This window comes from Ceratosolen solmsi, unplaced genomic scaffold (assembly GCF_000503995.2).
Source record: "Ceratosolen solmsi marchali unplaced genomic scaffold, CerSol_1.0 scaffold48, whole genome shotgun sequence".
Lineage (NCBI taxonomy): Eukaryota > Metazoa > Arthropoda > Insecta > Hymenoptera > Agaonidae > Ceratosolen > Ceratosolen solmsi.
Window position 1 is genome coordinate 752,856 of NW_011948440.1, and position 20,826 is coordinate 773,681.

Here is a 20,826-nt window from a genome sequence, read left to right on the forward strand (position 1 = left end):
CTTAGGGAGCTGAATTTTTTTTAACTATAAAAGTTTTAAACTATCGGATGTTTATTCGATTGTTTGAAATTCCTAATTTGCTTTAAGATATACATTTCTAATCAAATAAAAACAAATACATTTATAACGACTTGTTTATAAGTTTTTTATTATTATAAAGCTTTTTATTTTTCTGAACAATATATATGACTTTAAGATTTCTAGAATTTTTCAAATTGATATTAATTTTTTAAACAATAACCAATAAGTTAATGAATAAATAAAATTATAGTTTTATTCGTAGACTTAATGCTACATGGAAAAAATATATTTATATATAATAAAAAATATTTAACTACACTTTACAAAGGTTTACCGTTGGCTTTTCTTTTAAATATTTCTTAAACTAACTGTTTTATTCCACTATGTACCATTTATTTTAAATATACTTATATTACTAAATTAATCAATAATTTGTCATAATTTTGTTTTAACATAAAACAATTATATATTACAAGTTATTTTAAAAATTTATAAAATAAAAATTAATATCGATACTTTGTTGAATAGTCTTTTGGTGAAACTACTAAACCTCTACCCTTTCTAGCTCCTCGATACACTGTCTCAATGATATCTATCATTTCTTGTTTATCTTCTAACGTCCAATTAATTTTGTTATTATTACCAGTACCCAAATCAATCATGATATGTTTATTTCTAAAGAAGAACATAACTGTACAAGGATCGTATAATTCATACATTTTATTAAAGTCAGGCACTTCTGTAATATCTACCAGATAAATGACTGCAAAATTTTTTACTTTTTCAGCAATATTATACAGTACTTCATCCATCTTCATACACATTGGATCCCAATCGTGTCCAAATCGTATTACCTAAAATATTTAATGCCAAAATACAATCGATATATTGCTTATGATGAAAATATAAATTATAAAGCATTAAATAAGCCACTGTTTATATTTAGGATTAACCATATAATCGGTTATTAATAGATTGATTGCAATTAGCTTTCAGGTTATATTACCACAACTCGGTCTTCTTCCGATAAAATTGCTTGATCCACTTGCCATCCATTGTGAAGATGTGATAACATATACGACATTTTGAATAATGTATTTTTATTTATTCAATTAACAAGATAATAACACGTAAAGCTTATGTTTCGGCTATAAAAGACACTGTTAATCTACGTTTTATGCACATCTGTAATACAATATAGTAAGTTAAGGTTAATTCAAACAATTTCAAATTATCCAATTACAATTATTCATAATTATAAAATTTTTTTTATTTCAAAATAAAATTTGAACGTACGCATAATTTTGTGTCGATTATAACTGTTATACTTTTGTTAAAACCTGTAAAGTGACGAGTTAGATATTGATGATGATTAAGTATTCTGTTGCATCAAAAGAAAAATTTTCTTCACGTTAATTTCAATCGGTTTATAGACATTTTAATATGTAGATAAAGATCGTCAATTTTCTTTAATATACAATAAAGATTTTTCATTAATAGTAAAATAATAATAACAACAACAGCAACAACAACAACAACAATAACAACGACAACAACAACAACAACAACAATAATAATAATATATAAATAAATAAATAATAAAATTAATAATTTGCTTTTATTAGTTTTTTACAATCATATTTTTTGGATATTTTTGATATTTACATCAGTATTAGCTTATTAGAGTGAGATTAAGGAAAATTGAACATTTATTAATAAGGATTTATTTAAAACTGTATAAAAAGAAATTATAATAAGTAATAATCCGAGGCTAAACTAGTGATTTTTTAATATTTATTTACGATCTTTTATTTACGTCAATGCAGTTTTTTACTTTTTAAAATTAATTGCTCTTCATTTATGTCATTTATTTTAATTTATTGTTTATTTAAAAAATTTCTTTACTTATTCCATATTTAAATTTATTTTATTTTATTATCGAATGATATCATATTACGAATGATTATCAGCTTTGGATAAATAATTCATATTTTTTAAGTAAACATCCATTTTTTTAATGTTTGTTTTTTAATTTTTTCGAGTGCTATTAATAAATGGTTTAAAATATTTAAATTTAAAGCGTTTAATCAACCATACGTTCATCGATGCCGGTTTACATTTATTATATACCTTCGCCATTGCATTGTTGTATTGTCTAACCTTAAAACTATAATGTTTGATAAATATTTTTATATAATCGATGAACGATGCAATAAAACACTATTATAAATTTGTTATAATTCATATAATTTATTTTTAAATCATTTAACGCTAAAGATTATAAATAATTTTAATTTTTACATCTATTTGAAATAAACGAACAATGACAGAAAATTTAAATGCAAAATTGTTTTATAATACTGTGTTGTGTCAAGCATTTTCACCAGACAGTCGATATTTATTAGCAGGGAATATATATGGAGATGTATCAGTTTATGAGTAAATATTGATATATTTATTTGTATTCTTAAAAAATCTTTCGAAATATATATTTTTTTAACAGTTTATCATTAGCACTTGGTCCTCGTCAAACTGATAATGAGGAATTATTAGGGCCGACATATCAATTTAAGCCACATTCCGATCAACAAGTACAAAGTATTGTAACAACTAATAATTTTTTAGTCACTGGTACTTGTGGGGAAATTGCAGGATGGGACTGGAAAATAGTTACTTCATCAAAGTGTTCAAAAATTAAACCTTCCTGGGTAATTCAAATCCCATCTAAAAAGTAACAGTTCATTATTATAATTAATTCCAACACTTACAATTATTAAAAATTAATATAATTATGCACAATGAAAATTATATTTTTATTTTAGAGACAGTCTTGAGAAATCGGATGTCAATTGTATGATATATTCAAAAGAAAATAATGTCATTTATGCCGGATCGGGGGACAATCAAATTCACATTATTAATCTAGAAAATGGAAAAATATCGAGTAGCTTGAGTGGGCATACCGGCTTCATTCATAATATTGCATTATCGTGCGTATCTTATTTATTTAGTGTTCTACTTATTTAATACTGAAATTGATGAAATTTTTTTGCAATTTATAGAGGCAGACAATTAGTGTCCGGAGGGGAGGATGGAACAGTTCGATTATGGGATCTTCGTAATAAAGAAAATACAAACATTTTACATCCTTATTTAGATGATAAGGTAGCAAGACCAAGAATTGGCAAGTGGATTGGTGCTGTGGATTCTACAGATGATTGGCTAGTACGTATTGTTATTATGTATTGTGTAAAATCTTAAGTAAATAATAAGTATTTTTGTATTATTTTAATATCGTTATTATTTCAATCGGCTGTATTCAAACCATGTAATTAATGATAGATTAGAATGGAAAAAATTATTAGTGATTTTAAGAAAAAAAAGAAAAGATTTTTATTTTACACCATAGTATATTACAATAATTGGTATGTAATTTATGAATTTTGCTTTTCAGCTTTGCGGTGGTGGGCCAAGATTATCTTTATGGCATACGCGAACAATGGAAGTAGCTATGGTTTTTGATCTTCCCGATGACGGGATCCATGTTGCGGATATTTATGAGGAGAGAATTATTGCTGGTGGTGCAATGCCATATCTCTATCATTTAACGTATCAAGGAGTGTCATTAGCTAAAGTCCCAGTTTCTAGTAATACAGTCTATAGTGTAATTTATCAAGAGCAGCCACAAAAAGTATTATGTATCGCTGGTTCAAGTAATAAAATCGATTTATGTACGAACTTTAACTATCGTGAAATGATTTTGAAATTTGCGTGATTTTCTAATCGAAACCGATATTAAAATAAAAGTTTTATATAAATGTTTTCTGATATTTAAGATATTTTTTTCATTTATTTCATAAATAATAAAGAAACATTGACTAAATATGAACAATTGTATTTTATAAATTTTTACAAATTATAAAAATATTTATGTAGTTAGAGAGATTATGATTAATCATATGTAAAAGATGAATTTTACTTGTTTCGGTTTTCTCTGGAATATTATGCTTTATATGTTTCTCAACATTCTTTAATAATTTTGGATTTTGGATATATACTGTTGCCACAAACACAATTATCAAAATTGTAAATAAAATAACAGCATACAATTTAATACAGCAGCAGGTAAACATTTCACCTTTGTTAAATAAGTTTACAAAGTAAAATTAAAATAAAAAGTCATAAATTTTTCTATTTTATTTAACAACTTGAATATATTGACAAAATCAATGTTGTTCATTTGTTAATGGTAAATGTTTGTTTTGTTTTTGTCATAATACTTAAATTGTTTTTTAAAACATAGAGATTAAAAAATAATTGGAATAAAACAACATTATAATTTAAAAATAAATGTAAGCCTTTTTATTATTATTTACGTATTGTTTTTACATTTTATAAAAGCAACTACATATTTATTGTAAATGTAAGAGTTAATTTTGTTTATTTATTTCATAATCGTATAGGAATTAAATATTATTCTGAACTTCGTTTCTGTGAAATATGTTCATATTTTAATCGGTTAAATAAACTTTGATAATTCTATAAATTTGATTCCGAAAAATTGAATAAACGCGAATGATACTGCAATATTTATGATATTAGCTTTTTTTCTTTTTACTTTTTAGAAATAAATTTATACATATCAATATGACTTAAGTAGTTAATCTACTTATTAAATAAATACAATGTAAAAAGTATATATTCAGTAAAATCACACATTATAACAGTAGATTTTGATGCACCACCGTTCATTTCTTATCGTTGGTCAAAAATTTAAGTGACACAAAATCTATTTTTTATAAAAGCTCCAATATGAAGCATTATAATTATTGATTAGCTTCAAGTTGCTTGATTTCTTGTTGGATTTCAACTTTTCTCAATACCTTATCGAGCATTTCTTTATCAGGATTTTTGATTTCTCCATTATCAATTTTCTTTTCTAGCGATTCAATTTCTCTAATTTTTTTTCTGAGATTTTTTAACCTTTTTAAAGGATCCATTGTTGATATTTGTTTATTTGGCGTTTCGTTGCTAGTTGGTTTGTTGGTGAATTTAGATTTTTCATTCGCAGATCGTTGTTTTTTTACAGATGCTGACTGCTCTGATATTGCAGTTTTGCTGAGATCTTCTGCAAGGGAAGCAACTCCTTTATTTTTGTTCTTCTTCTTCTTTTTCTTCGTTTCGGTTGCTATAACAAGACCTGGAATCGATTTTGACTTGGCTGCTTCCATATCTCTTTTTGCATTGTGAGCTGCTACGTATTCCGCAGACATACCAATAGGATATGTTGGTTTATTCTTTACAAATTGCTTTCCTTTACTTTCATACCTATTTAAAAATAAACAAAATTAATTTGCATCCGTAAGACATATCTGGATATTAAATATTAAAAGAAAATTGAAGGGCAGTCTAATTTTCAGTTCTTAAATTGCATAAAAAAATATATAAAAATTAAAACAATTGCTAGCATATTTTAGTTTTAAAAGTTGATTAAGTCAAATATTCATAAAAATTTAATGATTATTTTACAGCTGGCCAATCATTGCTGTAGCTTACTAATTTCATTTAATTAATTTTATCGTAAATCGTAAGCATGCAGGCAAAATCCAAAACGATTTATAATTTCATATTATTCAATACTAACAATGGTACTTCTTCTTGGGGCACATAACCATCTTTTACTCTTCTAGGTTTCCTCCAAGTCCCATCTGGTCGTTGACTGGCGGGTATAAAGGTACCTTCTCAAAAGAACAGAGAGAATCGTTTTATTAATATTTTCTTATATTAGATTATCCAAGAAGTAAAGATATACTTTTAATGATTTGTATTATTAAAAGCAATCGATTCAATTTGAAGTTAGTTTGACTTTGTATATTTTACGTTACGTACAAAATATTCATTCACGACTACCGTCTAATCTTGAATAATGAAGTTAATAATAGCTTTAAGTTATTTATATACAATCTTATAAAATAAATCTGCAATATATTATTTTAACATCTCATGATATTGATGACAATTTATTTTATAATAAATTAAATTAAACTATAAATTGAAAAAACTTTTAACTATATATTCAACAAATAATAAAAAATTTATTTATTATGATAAATGTTAAAATTAATCATTGTTATTATTGACGTAATATGACTTGATAAAAATTTTAAACATTTAGAGTACTTTGATCAAATAATTTTGCTAAATTTTACAAAAATATACAACTCTTGATTCGCTGTGTTGAACTCATTCGGTTATGAAAGAAAAAACGGCGAGTTGTTTACCTCGTTTTGAGGTTATAAATAGAAACGCACCCGCTACATGATATGTTTGACAGACGCGAGATTACCTTGTTCATCCTTTATATAAGCCGTAGCCATGGTACTTTTTGGGATTTATTTTTCACCTAGACTTTACTTAAGTTTTTTGCGCCGTACGTTTATTATTAGCGTGACATTTTTAATACTTTTATAATACAACCCATTACTTTGAACTTAGTATTGTCTCTGTGAATGCGCGCGCGCGTGTTCATATATAAACATATCTATATATATGTATATATATATATGCGCATGTGCGTTCGTGCGCGCGCGCGCGCGGGCGCATGTTGGCCCGGACAATCGGTGTAAGCAGAGGATTAACATTCGGTGTGAGACCTTGAATAGCTTATGTGGATATAAATTTTTGCCCAGACTAGGCGCTAACAATTTTCACGGTTATATATTTGACAATATCGTTACAAACCGGCGTTCATTTTCCCAATATCATAAACGAAATATTATGCGCTTTGTCCTTTTTTACTTTGCAGTAGTCAGAAAAAGACTGACTGGGTGCGTGTTTGCCAGATCCAAGGAGATTTGAAGGGTCCGGGTCTACTCGTTGAAGCAGTAAAACTGATTATTTTAGAAGATTAAAGAATAAAGTTTAAGACAATTGATAATACTCTCTGTTTCACAATATAAGTGCTTTTAGATAATTTTAATAAGAAGTTTTGCTAATAAAATTAGTATATTAAAATTAATATACTACATATGTGTGTTAGAATCGTTAATTTTTAATGGTATTAATGGTACCTTTTGCCCTACGTTATTATGAATTAACCGAGTGATTGAGATTTAATAAAATTTAATGAAGCGCTGATCAGTGATTGATTCGAATTCACCAGGAAGGCCTGGACGACAAATATATATATTTTGTTTTTCTTACTTTCTGGAAACTTTATGATTTATGGATTTTTGCTGGTACCACGTTGTACAAAATATCTCTTATGTGACTTTTTTCTTACTTGTTGTCTAGTTTCCATTCCCAGCTTTTCGATTGACTTTTTTTTAACTGTGCTTTGCGTCGTTATTTTTATCGCTTTTAAATATAAATGTGCACACTACTGGACTGAAACACATATTTATTATATATATATATTATACTTCAATTTGCAAAAAAATGGATTTTTTCTTATAAATGAAGTATTTTAAGGTATACGTGTAACTAGAGAAAGAAGATGACAAGTGCAAAATTTTTACGCGTTTCACGTGATTTAAATTCACGTCTATCGTATATATAAATTTAAATAGATTCATCCGTGTATATTCAATTTTAAAATATTTGGCTAAACGAAAGAAGCTATATTAACTAGAAGTAAAAATACATTGATATCTTTTGAACTACCAATGGGTTTAATGAATATAATATGAGAATTAACAATTGTTAGAAATTTGGTTATTATGCATGATTATATAACTTTCATCATTCGCATATTTTTATTCATTTTTTAAAAATAAAATTAATGACTTTTACAAAATCAATATTAAATAAGAAAATAAGAAAGAGTACAGAAACGCGTGATAAGCTTTATTAACGCAATAGAGTAAAATATTTTTTATATAAATAAAGATTCTGTCTATTATTTATCTAAATTATTTTTTAAATTATTCTTTAAATTATTCATATATATTTATAGTGAATTAAATATAAAAAATATTTTTATACGTATAAAGGTAGACATCGAAGGTTAATTGAATTCATCGAACTGATTCCATTACCAGAGTGGTAATCAGTGAAAGTGGAATCATTAAATAACCAGTGAAGGTAATGAATGTTACAATTGAGATTTCGGTAATAAGCATAAATTTTTTTAAAAATATATAACAAAAAATTTTTAAATGTCGACCCATGGCGATGTAAACAATATTTTTCCGTTATCGATGGTAATTGGGAAGGTGCTACAGATATGTTATTTATCTTATCAAATTATGTGTAATTGTATCAATATTTTAATATCACATTTTTAATAACAAATTTGGCTATCTAGTTATTTAAATTAAAAGACTGCGAACAAGTATAGTAATAAAATTTTGTTATCGTAGCTGGGGTTTCAGTTTCATGAAAACGATTAACGAATTGACAATTAAAATACAATATAAATTTATATAATTAATATATAAATTTATTTTAAATTTAAAAACTTATAATTTAAATATTTAAAAGGTTTGGTTTAAACTCAACTACGGTTTCGGTCTCTTTTGCCATTAGTAATATGTTATTTCGATCTACATTTTATGTTAATTCTAAGTATAAACTACACTAATACTACTGCCATTGCTAACTGTAACAATTCTGCTTACGCACATGCACGCCCGCATATACAAGAGTAAAGGCTATTAATAAACATATAAATGAAATTACAATTAGGAAGACTCAGGGCGTAATTATTTAAGGAATAAATGCTTCCAATATAATGATTTTTCTGACTTGTTGTTCTTTAAGATGTGGAGGAGCATTTAACGTGCAAATAGGATGAAATTACAATGTTAGAAAAACATTGGTATGTTACATATTTCATAAAATCTTTCAAGTGAGATATTTCAAATAAGTTTTTTTGTTATTCATCCTTATTTTTTTGTATTACTGTAATTACAAAATCAGTGATTTTCAAATCAAGCGAGATTTTTTTTTTTTTTTTTTTTTTTTTTTTTTTTTTTTTTGTTGTTGATATTTCAATACGTACGCGCAACATGCAAATTACTATTAATTAGTTAAAATTAATTTTTTTAATGAAAGTACAAATAGAATTATCATGAACGCAGTTATTAAATATATTAAATTATATATTAAAAAAAAGCTTTTATTAATCTATTTAGTATATGCAAAAATATAACAAAATCACGTTGTTTACATATTTCTGTTCAAAAGTTAAAGAATGTACATTACAAATGAAATATATTTTCGAAGGTGCAAATAAAATGTATTGTACTTCTATACTCTTTTCTTAAAATTCGCTCATTTTTTTGACAATTATAGAAAGGTGGGGGTATTAATAAAGTTAATGCTGAAAATTCAGGAATTCATGTGTGTGAGTTTGCGAATAGTCGCACATGACGTCAGATTGATAGGAAAAAAGCATTTTATAAAACTTGGTTATAAAATTATATAAATTCTGTTCTCTTGAAATTCAAACCTGCTTCAATTACTTGTAACGATTATTTCTACAAAGTAATTATTAATATTTGTAAGAATACTTATATGCGTTATTTATTCGTTATTGAAAACGTGAATAAATTTTAGAATAATTTCGATTTATTTTTACGGTTTGGATGAAAATTTATTTATAAAACGAAAAGGCACAAATACTCTATTATAATTTTTTAACATGCATAAGTAGATTAAAAATTTCTTGACATGTGACATATTAATTTTTTATGATAATAAATTCTCGATCATCTGTGTTTTTCATATTAAGATATTTGATCATTATTTAGGTTATTTTTTATTTTCTCTAATTTTATTACAAATTATGTAATAAATTTAACTTTTGTAATTATTATATTTCAGTATTCATCTACACTATTAAGAATTAGCGTTAAAATAATATGAGTTTCCAGTGGATGTTAATCGCAGCTTTTCTGTATGCTGAGATTTTTGTAGTACTTCTTCTGGTTTTGCCAGTAGCTTCGCCGCAGAGATGGCATCGGTTTTTCAAGTCAAGATTTTTAAAAAGTTTGGGGAAACAAGCTAGTATTTATTTTTTTGTACTACTTGCAACACTCGTTCTGTTTCTGATTGATGCAATCCGTGAGATCCGAAAATATTCCTCTGTGGATGCAAGTGAACATACTCATTTGGATGCCGAAATGCAAGGTATTTATTATTTGCATTAAAATAAATAATTATTAATTAATTTTTATACGAAAAAGATATATTTTTAGTTATCTTATTAAAATTAGTATAGAACTTTTTTTTTTTTTATTATAAATAATTATATTATAATAAATATTAAATATATATATATAATTATTAATTAATAATCTATATTATAGGCAACATGAGATTATTTCGTGCCCAAAGAAATTTCTACATATCTGGATTTGCTCTGTTTTTGAGCCTTGTAATACGTCGACTTGTTATATTAATCTCTACACTAGCAACGCTGTCAGCTGAAAGTGAAGCATCTATGAAGCAAGCTAAATCTGCTATGAATGCTGCTAAAAGTCTTCTTCAGCAATCAACAAAAACTCCAGAGAATGAGAAAAATGATCAAATTGATGTAAAACTAAAACATCGTGTCGAAGAATTGGAAGCAGAGAATGACGAACTAAAAACTAAATTAGAGAAAGAAACAAAGGACAAATTAGCAATGAAGTCCCAAGCAGAATCATTAGGAAAAGAATATGATAAATTAAATACAGCATTCTCTGCACTTACAGCTACTAGTGGTGATAAGAAGAGCGATTGAATATTTTAACGTATTAAGCGATTTTTTTAATACTTAAAGTCATTCAACGACAATAGTGTTTGTTTTATTTTACATTAATATGTTTCAAGTATTTGTGCAAGTTTTTAAAAGTCTAATTTCCATTAGAATGAATAAAATCAATTTAGGAGGTTGAAACAAATTTAACATTTAATCCTTTTATAAAACTTCAGTTTTTATAGTTATAAAATATTTTTTTGTAAAAAAAGTATACATGGAGTGTGAATATGTTCATAAATATTTGGGTGTGAATACAAGATTAATAAAACTTTCTTAAAGCTTACTAACATAATAGAATTAATCCCTTTATACATATTTTACAGTTTTATTATAAAATTTTGAATAAAGTATATTGTTTTATTTATATTTATTTAATTAATTATAGTTAATAATTAATTAAACGGAAGGAAGCAAATATCTTTAATGCAACTATGTACAGAACAAAAATGTAAAACAATAATATATAGATAAATCTGGTTAATAGTAAAGGAATTTTTTAAGAAATATTTACTACTATGTGTGAAAATAATTTTACAAATATAAATTAATAACGAAAACTAATTAATTAATTTTTTATTTCAATATACATTGAATATATATGTAATATACATTTTTAATAAAAATATTCACGATTCAATCTGTAAACGGTTTATTTATTACCCATTGCAATTCTTTCTTTTGGACATTATGCTGAATCCACATTCCAAAATATTTCATTAAATTACAAATTATCAATAATTAGGAGTTACACATTTTCTGATACAAGAAGCAAATATTTTCTTGGTTTTCTAATTTATCAAATATTATTGTATCGGCATAACTTTTTCTCTGCATTCATTCACACATTTTGCATAATTTGTTAATTCTACAGAACAATTTAATATTTTATTTTGATTCTTAGAGTAGCAATCCTTTAAACTTTCTTCATATTTCAAACACATTTGGGATGAATTCTTAATTTTTGCCACTGCAAAGAATTTTTAAACAACGTTAATTTATTTATTTTTAAACTGTATTCTTATAAATTAATTTTTTTATAAACTATTGCATAAACACACACACACACACGCACGCACGCATATATATATATATATATATATATAGGCCTACGAAGAGTATATATTAATTCAATTTTTTAAATTTTCTATAGTTTAGTTATTACATACAAAATTCAATAATTTATAATACATTAAACATAATTAACCTGTTGTATAAAATTATTAGAATTAGTTAATTGAGAAAAATGATTTATTATAAAACTTATCAGATAAATTAATAAAAACAAGCCATATTAAATAATTTAACTATTTTATAAATTATTTTAGTTGTAGTAACTTCAACTAGATAAATATTATTTTGAAAATTTAATTTACATTTTGAATCTTTTCATTACGGACAACCTATTGAATATCTAATCTTGAAATAAAATTTGAATTTATTTTCAATATAAAAAAGGTATAGTATTGAAATATGATTTATACATATATATTGTATTACTTATATACTATTTCTATCCAAACAATATAAATCATAATTGATAGTAATCCAAATAATTATAAAATTTCTAAATATATCTTGAATTTTAATATGAATTATACATAAAACTGATTTTATTTATTATCTTATCTAAATTATCTAATTAATGGAATTAATGTAAAAAATCATTCTTTTTAATAAATCATAGAATAATAATAAGAAAAATTTACCGAACTAACTTGTTATAAAGCTGAAGAAACATAAATGAAGTATTTGTTATTGAATTAAGTAGATTTCAGTTTTTTAAATTTAACAATTTTAAATACTTCATTTTGTAAACAACTTTTAAATACAGATATTTATAATTTTATGTAACAATACTATTGTCTACAATTATTCATCAAAAAATAATCATCTTACTTTTATATTCAAATATGTTTTTAGCTTTTTTAAATTCATTTACAAGCTGATTATCGATCATTTCATGATTCTTTTTAAGCTCATTTAAACGATTTATCCAGTAAGTTTCTTGATTTTCTAATTGTATCTGGTTCTGTTGAAGCACTTCCAGAGCAGTAAGAGTATATAAAGGATAATACACTTCATCATTTTGTAATTTGGTGGTAGGTACGTGTCCTGGTACTATATTGTTGGGTTCATTCGCTTTATTAGAATATTCTACATGGTTTTGGTATAACCTTTTGGCAACATCATCAGAAATTCTGACGATATTATCAATACTATCATTGACAATGGTAAATTTATGAGTACTTTGACTAGAGCCCATTTTTAACTAGGCAAGATTAATAAACTATACTATATTTTTTATAAATATGGCATGAGTTTAAGCTAGTTGAAAGAGCAGAATTCAGTTAACAGTTAATACTATCATTATGATTACATATTGACATATGTTTTTTTGTTTTTCAGCTCTCAAACTGTACTTACCTGTAAATGCCTTCATATAACTAAAGTGATTTTTTAAAAATTAATAGCTATTATATTTATGGTTGGTCGAATCTGTCGATTGCTGTTATGTAAAAATTAGTTGGTTAGTTCCATTATTGTATGTTGGTACTATTATGTCAACTTAGCAGTCGTACCTCGTTTTTATCAATTCTTATCTAATAATCAAAACTTATAAAAATTATAATAGTAAAATTTTGGTTTTTTTTTTCTCTCTCTCAAATGAGAGTCATGAGAGTAAACTGTTATTAAAAATGCAATTAATATGTAAAAGTACGTTTAAAAATATTTGAAAAAAATATATTAATACAAGTATCATAAGAAATAATATTATACATATATTTATTCAAAACTATCAATAAGTGTTTTTTTTTTTTCAAAAATAAAAAATACTCATTAATATGATTAACTTTATAAACATTTTTTAATCAATTTGCCTTTATTAATCAAACGATAATAGTTATTCAAAATTTATTTCAAATGTAAACCAGATTCATTGTAATAGGAAAGATTTTTTTATTATGAGCAGGTTTATCTGATTATTTTTAATTGTAAAATTTTTAATCGCAAAATATGAGTTACCGAATGATAAGCTGTGATTTTTGATATAAAAAACAAAACGTAAGTATAAATAAGAACAAAATTTATTTATTAATATTATAAAATATTTATATCTATCCATTTTTAAATTTTATTCATTCTTTTATAATAAAAAAAATTCATACGACGGATTTACCTAGCTCACTAAATTGTAAATAAAATAACATTTAATTTGCGAATGGCTTTTTATTCATTGTTATAATATCGAATCTATGTGATCGTTAAACTATGTGATATGCACTTGTGAATATACAATTACCTTCACGGAATTTAGGAGAACGGAGTCTATGAGTTCGTGCAGTCTTTATGAATAAATAAATGCAAGCTTCATCAACTCCTTTCAATACCATAATTAGAGAACAATACACAATTTTTTTGCAATTTTTTTTAATTCAGCTATTTATTTTCGTGTCTGCATTTGATGGCTTTACATTGCGTTAAAAATAAATGTTATTTAATTAATTTTCAAATGCACATTGGTAATTGGGATATAAGGTATTGTAACGATTAAAGCGTAATGCCATCTCGATATAAATAGCTAATAAATATTATTTTCAGATAATTTATTATTTCAGATAATCGTCTATAATTCTAAATAAATCAAAGTGTTTAGTAAAGAAAAAAAAAAAAAAAAAAGAAACGAAAAGTGGCAGTGCAAATTATGCATTTTATTGTAATCATAATTAATATAATTCTTTCATAGCTTTTATTATTCACGCTTTATATATCTTTACATTTTTTAATTTTAAATATTGAATCTTATAAACATTTATTAAGTTTTTAAACGTTGGCACGTTCTTAATTAAATCAGTGATTGATTTATATAAATAATAAATTTGAGAAATTAAGCATTCATTATTTTTCATTTATATGAAAATTATATTTGGATTGATATATTGAGATATCTGAAATACTTTTGGTTTCTTAGAGTAAATGAAAATTAGAAAAATGTATTTTCTTAATTTTGAAAATAGTTTGAATTAATCTTGATGACAATATAAAATTGCTAATAAAATATAAAATAATAAAGATTTAAATACATAATGGTAGTTTATCGAAATAATTTTATCTATTAAAATTAAAGGCCTGTCATGTTTTGTAAATAATTAATAAATATTTCTGAATCTATTTGTCTGCATGTACTATTTATATTTATTATTTATTAATATGACAAATCGTCTGCTTAAACATTCTACAGTAAATTTATTAATTTTTTTTTTTTTTTATTAAATCATTTTTCCACTATATCTTTCGGTTTTAAAACATTTTGTTTCTTTGACTGTAATTTTTAATGAATATTATAACTTATTTTTAAAATTATTTGTTATAAAAATCGAAGTAAGGTTAATCAAAAGATAGTCAATCACTTATATTTTTTTCTTATATTTTTTAAATTTAAATTTAAATTGATTAAATACAGCGTATATTGTATTTTATATCGAATATACGGTGTACCATTTTTGTAGATAATTATGAAATTTATGCTCAACAGGTATTCATAAATTTGTTTTAAAGAACGAAGATTTCTTTTTTTTACCAATATTTTAATAAGGAAAGGCGTTTAAGAATTTTGATAAAAAGGCGATGCACGATAGAGAATGTGAAATTTAATAATGTAATAATGAAATTGTAAGTTTCGAACTGTGTTGTTTTGAAAATACATTTTATCCAACGTATATTTTATAAGAGCAGGAGGGGGGGGGGTCTGGAGAGGCAAGTATAGAGGGAAGTTGCAAGTCTCGAGAATAAAAAATAATAGTAGAAGTAGTAGCAAGTCAGTAGCAGAGATTAACTCTTGACTTTTAACACATACTCTCTTTCTCTCTCTCTCTCTCTCTCTCCCTCCCCCCTATTCCTATCTCTTTTTCTGTTTCTCGTCTCTCCTGTCTCCCACTTTCGCGCAAGCGTGCGCGCGCGCAAGACTGCAGAGCCTTTTATCTTTTATCAAGGGTTGATAAAGAGGCTGCCACTTGTAAACATGCATGCTCTCTAAGAGGAAGTGTGTGTGTGTGAGAGAGAGAGAGAGAGAGAGAGAGAGAGAGACATATATATATATATATATATATATATGTCATAGATATACGACGTCGACACGTTTTTTTATGCATGCGTACATACGAAGGCGAGCTGAGGCGGAGAGTAAAGGAGAGAGGATCATGAGGCATCGTTGCATACGATTTGCGAATATCCTACTGGCAGAGTGTGACGCGTGTCCTGCGTGCGAAAAATAAAATTAAAGTGGACACCCGCGCAGAAGGCCTCTTTTGGCGTGTACGTGTACCACGCATTCGTGTGTCATTCCAGTCATACACTTGCGCGTGCGTGCGCATACGTATGCATGCATATATAGTTGATTTTATATCCTGAAAGGAAAGCGAACGGAATAGTAAAAAAAAAAAAAGAAAAAAGAAAAAATTCAGGGTGTGGGAAGGAGAGCTGCAAGGTGTGTATGCGGTCGTTTTTCGGTGTATGGAATTTATATTTGGGCGAGTAGTGCGATTATGGCAAACGACAAGGAGCCTAACGAAAAACCCGGCGTTATTGTATTGGGAGGTGAGATAAGTAAATTTTGTATTGTTTGTATTATTGGGCTGAGGTTGTAATTAGTGTGATGCAGCGATGGTAATATTTTAATCACTGTGCAGTGCTTATGAATTCTTTATCTACTGGTCGAGTATTTATTATCTATACTTTGAAATCTCGTTTTAACTGTTAAAATTCATTCGTGATAAATAATTTTCCTTTTATTAGTTTTAATTTACAATTAACATTGCATTATATTTTACACAGCATATTTCATTGTTTTGCTGTTGAATATCGATTTATATCAAAATTATCTGTATTTATCTTAAGTTAAATTACGTATAGATTTGCGTTTCCATGCTCAGAAGTTCGGTCGCTACATAAATCATTTATCAGTTATAATGTATATATAGTTGATCTCAAAACTTTCAAGCTAAACGTGACATTAAACCATGCACATGAAGTTTGACAAAAATTATATTGCAGCATTACATGACAAATGCTCTAATAAAATTTTATTTTTTCATCGCTGACATTTCATTTCTTGTGATTATATCAATATATTTATATAAATGAAAACCACATTGCTATTTGTACAAAGAACATCACAATATTTGTGTCTATTTAGACATTTATCTCTGCATAAATTTTATATTTCCAATTAACGAGTGTTTCTACATTGACGAGTATTTCATCATTTTTATTCCACTAATTGATATATGTGAAGTATAATGAAATTATTAAACTTCTTGTTTGACTAAATTATTTAATTAAATTATTAGCATATAACTTTATAAATCATAAGATATTTCTTACCATTATATTCATTATTTATAAAAAGATAAATTATATTAAACCATTTTTCAATAGGATTTCTATTAAAAAAAAATTGTAATTTATAGGCTGTGGATTTATAGGACGTAATTTAGTCGAGTATTTAATTGAAAATGAGCTGGTTTCTTATTTAAGAGTAGTAGACAAGGTTCCGCCTCAGACTGCCTGGCTAAATACTAAACATCAGAAGATTTTTGAGAGTCCTTTAATAGAATTCAGAAGTGCTAATCTTATCAATCAAGGTATTATATTGCCTTTTTATGTTTTCAATAAATTCTTGTCAATATGCTTATAAATTTGCGTACGCAGTTTCATGTCAAAATGCATTTTTGTCGGACAATCCAATTTCCTATGTATTTAATTGCGCTGGTGAAACAAAAAGTGGACAAACGGATCCGGTTTATAAAGAGGGAATTTATAAATTAAGTATGAATTGTGCTCAACAAGCCGCTAAAATAAATGTTGAGCGTTACATTGAAATTTCTTCTGGAAATTTTACTTGCTCAGAAAAGGTTTCTATTTGAATATAAATTTGTTTTATTTAAATGTAAATTATATTGATTAAATAATTTCCTCCTTGATTTAATTTAATTTTATTATAAATGTATATTTATTTAGATGTCGCTTAAAGAAGACGATACAACCGAACCATGGACTTATGTTGCTAAACATAAATTTCAAGTTGAAAATGATTTAAAAAATGTACCTGGCTTGAGATATAGCGTAATTAGACCAGCTATCGTCTATGGCCTTGGGGACAGGACAGGTTTAGGTAAAATAATAATAAGATAAAGATTAAAATGTCACAATATCCTTTCCGTTATTGTTCAATTCTTTTAACGCGGCATACATATTTCCAGCTCCTCGTCTAGTTATTGGTGCCGTATATAAACATTTGGGTGAAATGATGAAACTGTTATGGGGACCTGAATTGCGCATGAATACAGTTCATGTTAGGGATGTAGCTCGTGCTATTTGGCACATCGCTACAAGGCCTGAGACGGTTGGACAAATTTACAATCTTGTTGACGAAGGAAATTCCACTCAAGGATCAATAAGCGCTATTGTATCCGAACTCTTTAATATAAATCATGATTATTGGGGAACAGCCTTGTCTTCTCTAGCCAAGGTAATTGCTTGATGGATAAGTTTATGACTCAAGATTGTTACTTACGTATATTTCAAATTTTTGTATATTTGATAATAATTATAAAATGAATGTTTACTTTCAGATGGATATGAATACAGTTGTCGAAGAAATTAATGACAAGCACATGGGGCCGTGGGCAGAGGCCTGTAACAAAGATGGAGTCGAAAATAGTCCTCTTTCACCATATATAGATCAAGAGCTTCTTCACAATCAGCATTTGTACTTAAATCCAGGAAAATTATCCCAGAGTACTGATTTCTCTTACAAATATCAGAAAATGACGAAAGAAGCACTAAAAGAAGTAACATATTTATGTAATAAATACATTATCAAACATTAATGAAAGAATGATTAAATGAAATCAATATTTTTTCTATATAGGTTTTAGATGACTATGTTGCCATGAAAATTTTCCCTTATTCTCTAGTTTTGTAATATAATACAACAAAGTTTTCATAACATTTTTTAGATATTTAGTAAACTCCAAAGTGCCGAGATGAAGTGTTAGACCTCGTGCCTGACGCAGTTTGACATGCGCCATATTATTATTACCTTATTAAATAAGATATTATGAGCCTACCAGAGTATGTGATAAAATAGTAGCAATGTATGTACTTAAAAATTTATTTGAATTAGAGCGCTAGTCATGTTCCGATGTGTTTCTGGAACAAAAAGAAAAGGAACAAATGTCAATGTAGCTACAAGCAATAAGTGTTTAAAAAAGATATGAAGATTTTATTTAAAGCAGTAATATTGTAATTTTACATTGATAAAATTGATTGTACTTTTTGCTCTTGTATTTCATAATATTTATCACGAATATTGGGATTCGAGGATTAAAATATAAAACCATTTTAATACATTTGCATTGATAAATTTGAATTAGACAAAACTTCATTTTGTTTATTGATAACAGAAAGATAAAAAATATGTTACTGTATCATAAAATTGAAAACATTAAAAACAATTTAATTGTATGTTTTTATAAATGAATTATAAATAACGCTTGAAATATATTTTTGATAAACTAGAACTTTAAATATGAAAAGACCATCAATGCTGTTTAATCAAATAACAATGGGGTTTTAAAATCTTCTATCTTATGTTAAATGCGAAATAGAAAGGTAAAAATATAAATAGCAAATTATTTTATGGCTATGATGTATATGCTATTTTATACGCATATTTTATGCTATATGCATGGATTTATAAATATTTCCATTTTCTTAGGGACTTAACTATTTGTTATTACAATTTCACAGCCAAAGTGAATTGATGTTATTTGAATTGAATTTCTCATACGTTCCAGTTCCAGTGTACCAAATGGATTGCAGACTTATAGATTGATATAAAAATGTGAATGAATAGGATATGAAAAAGTATATTTTTAAACCAAGTACAAATAGTTATAAATCAAATATAACATGTTTTTAGTATCTTATACAAGAAAATATTTGTATTTGGATGATTTTACTGTACTACATGTAGTATTGATAATGAATTTTTAATTATCAATTATAATTGATTGTTAAAATCTAGTGGCTGAAATGAACCGTTAATTATAAAATTATGTCGCCTTTACACATAATATTACTGTTAAATGCGTATAATGGTCAATAAATTACGATTAAACTAAATTTTGGTTGATTAACATGTTTAACAATATTTATTTTACAATATTTATAAGATAAATTCTTGTTTATACAAATAAATTTCAGAATTAATACTTCAATTGTGTTATATAATTTTACCAAAGTTTTTAATCAATGAATTTATTTTTATTTGCAATTTTTATTTAAATTTTACAGCGATAAATTAGTTATTCCTTACAAATAATTAAGTTAAATGAGCTTCATACCATATTATCATAATTAAATAAATAAATACATTTATAATATAAAAGAAATATTTATTTACTTGTAACCTAATTATTATTAATAATGAATAAATAAATATAGATAAAATATTAAAATACATATATAATTTAATATGTATTAATAATTCAAAGTTTTATTTATTTATAGAAAAAATTTCAAACAATCAGAGGAAACAATAAATATATATGTGTGTATAGTTTTTGTATATAAAAAATATAGTATTCTTAAGTATTACATAACAAGCAGAAATTAATTATTATATTAATTATATTATTATAGTTTGTGAAAAACAAAAAGAAAGAAAATATAATAAAAATTTAATTAATTGATAACATGTTAATTTTAAAAGTTTATTTTTTAATAAAAGTGTTAATAATTATTACATAAGCATTAAATATAAATAATTGAGTAAATCAGTATACAATTGTAAGTGTTATCAAATAGCAATTATTTTTCTTAATCACTTTTTGATAATTTATTTTCTTATTTTATATTATAAAAATATCTAGTGAAAAAGATCGTCGATAGTTGAAGAAACATTTAGATAAATATTGATGAATCACTGGTAGGTACTTAAATTTTCTAAACTTCAAAGAAATTAATACCTAGTCCGAAGTGGCAATTTAATTATTAAT

General features: G+C 25.5%; 6 protein-coding genes across 10 annotated transcripts; 3 read left to right on the forward strand and 3 right to left on the reverse strand.

Annotated features, from left to right (window-relative positions):
* Positions 1–468: 468 nt before the first annotated feature.
* Dim1 (thioredoxin-like protein Dim1) lies at positions 469–1,123 on the reverse strand. Its single transcript, XM_011503791.1, has 2 exons — positions 1,028–1,123; positions 469–875 (listed from the first exon to the last, which is right to left on the reverse strand). Exons 1-2 carry the CDS (start codon positions 1,103–1,105, stop codon positions 525–527), a joined length of 429 nt encoding a protein of 142 aa, XP_011502093.1. The 5' UTR covers positions 1,106–1,123; the 3' UTR covers positions 469–524.
* Positions 1,115–3,831, forward strand: thoc6 (THO complex subunit 6). Of its 3 annotated transcripts, none has more exons than XM_011503788.1 (5): positions 1,115–1,221; positions 2,525–2,752; positions 2,844–3,011; positions 3,084–3,246; positions 3,476–3,831. In XM_011503788.1, exons 1-5 carry the CDS (start codon positions 1,199–1,201, stop codon positions 3,794–3,796), a joined length of 903 nt encoding a protein of 300 aa, XP_011502090.1. In that variant the 5' UTR covers positions 1,115–1,198; the 3' UTR covers positions 3,797–3,831. The 3 variants fall into 3 exon arrangements, with proteins under 3 accessions (XP_011502090.1, XP_011502089.1, XP_011502092.1); XM_011503787.1 differs by lacking the exon at positions 1,115–1,221 and adding an exon at positions 2,317–2,460; XM_011503790.1 differs by lacking the exon at positions 1,115–1,221 and adding an exon at positions 2,382–2,460 and having other exon boundaries at positions 2,536–2,752.
* A 767-nt stretch (positions 3,832–4,598) lies between these two features.
* On the reverse strand, positions 4,599–6,542 carry Pym (partner of Y14 and mago). Of its 2 annotated transcripts, none has more exons than XM_011503794.1 (3): positions 6,368–6,542; positions 5,666–5,759; positions 4,599–5,349 (listed from the first exon to the last, which is right to left on the reverse strand). In XM_011503794.1, exons 1-3 carry the CDS (start codon positions 6,396–6,398, stop codon positions 4,848–4,850), a joined length of 627 nt encoding a protein of 208 aa, XP_011502096.1. In that variant the 5' UTR covers positions 6,399–6,542; the 3' UTR covers positions 4,599–4,847. The 2 variants fall into 2 exon arrangements, with proteins under 2 accessions (XP_011502096.1, XP_011502095.1); XM_011503793.1 differs by having other exon boundaries at positions 5,666–5,762.
* Positions 6,543–9,359: 2,817 nt separating this feature from the next.
* On the forward strand, positions 9,360–10,929 carry LOC105365586 (B-cell receptor-associated protein 31). Of its 2 annotated transcripts, none has more exons than XM_011503795.1 (3): positions 9,360–9,523; positions 9,847–10,152; positions 10,332–10,929. In XM_011503795.1, the coding sequence occupies exons 2-3, from the start codon at positions 9,885–9,887 to the stop codon at positions 10,745–10,747; spliced, it is 684 nt and encodes a 227-aa protein (XP_011502097.1). In that variant the 5' UTR covers positions 9,360–9,523; positions 9,847–9,884; the 3' UTR covers positions 10,748–10,929. The 2 variants fall into 2 exon arrangements, with proteins under 2 accessions (XP_011502097.1, XP_011502098.1); XM_011503796.1 differs by having other exon boundaries at positions 9,360–9,507.
* Positions 10,930–11,397: 468 nt separating this feature from the next.
* Chchd3 (Coiled-coil-helix-coiled-coil-helix domain containing 3) lies at positions 11,398–13,339 on the reverse strand. Its single transcript, XM_011503797.1, has 3 exons — positions 13,190–13,339; positions 12,662–13,090; positions 11,398–11,732 (listed from the first exon to the last, which is right to left on the reverse strand). Exons 2-3 carry the CDS (start codon positions 13,026–13,028, stop codon positions 11,569–11,571), a joined length of 531 nt encoding a protein of 176 aa, XP_011502099.1. The 5' UTR covers positions 13,029–13,090; positions 13,190–13,339; the 3' UTR covers positions 11,398–11,568.
* A 2,529-nt stretch (positions 13,340–15,868) lies between these two features.
* On the forward strand, positions 15,869–19,079 carry LOC105365589 (uncharacterized). The gene is made up of 7 exons (XM_011503798.1): positions 15,869–16,360; positions 17,233–17,406; positions 17,474–17,676; positions 17,783–17,936; positions 18,025–18,293; positions 18,397–18,615; positions 18,696–19,079. Exons 1-7 carry the CDS (start codon positions 16,309–16,311, stop codon positions 18,747–18,749), a joined length of 1,125 nt encoding a protein of 374 aa, XP_011502100.1. The 5' UTR covers positions 15,869–16,308; the 3' UTR covers positions 18,750–19,079.
* Positions 19,080–20,826: the final 1,747 nt, after the last annotated feature.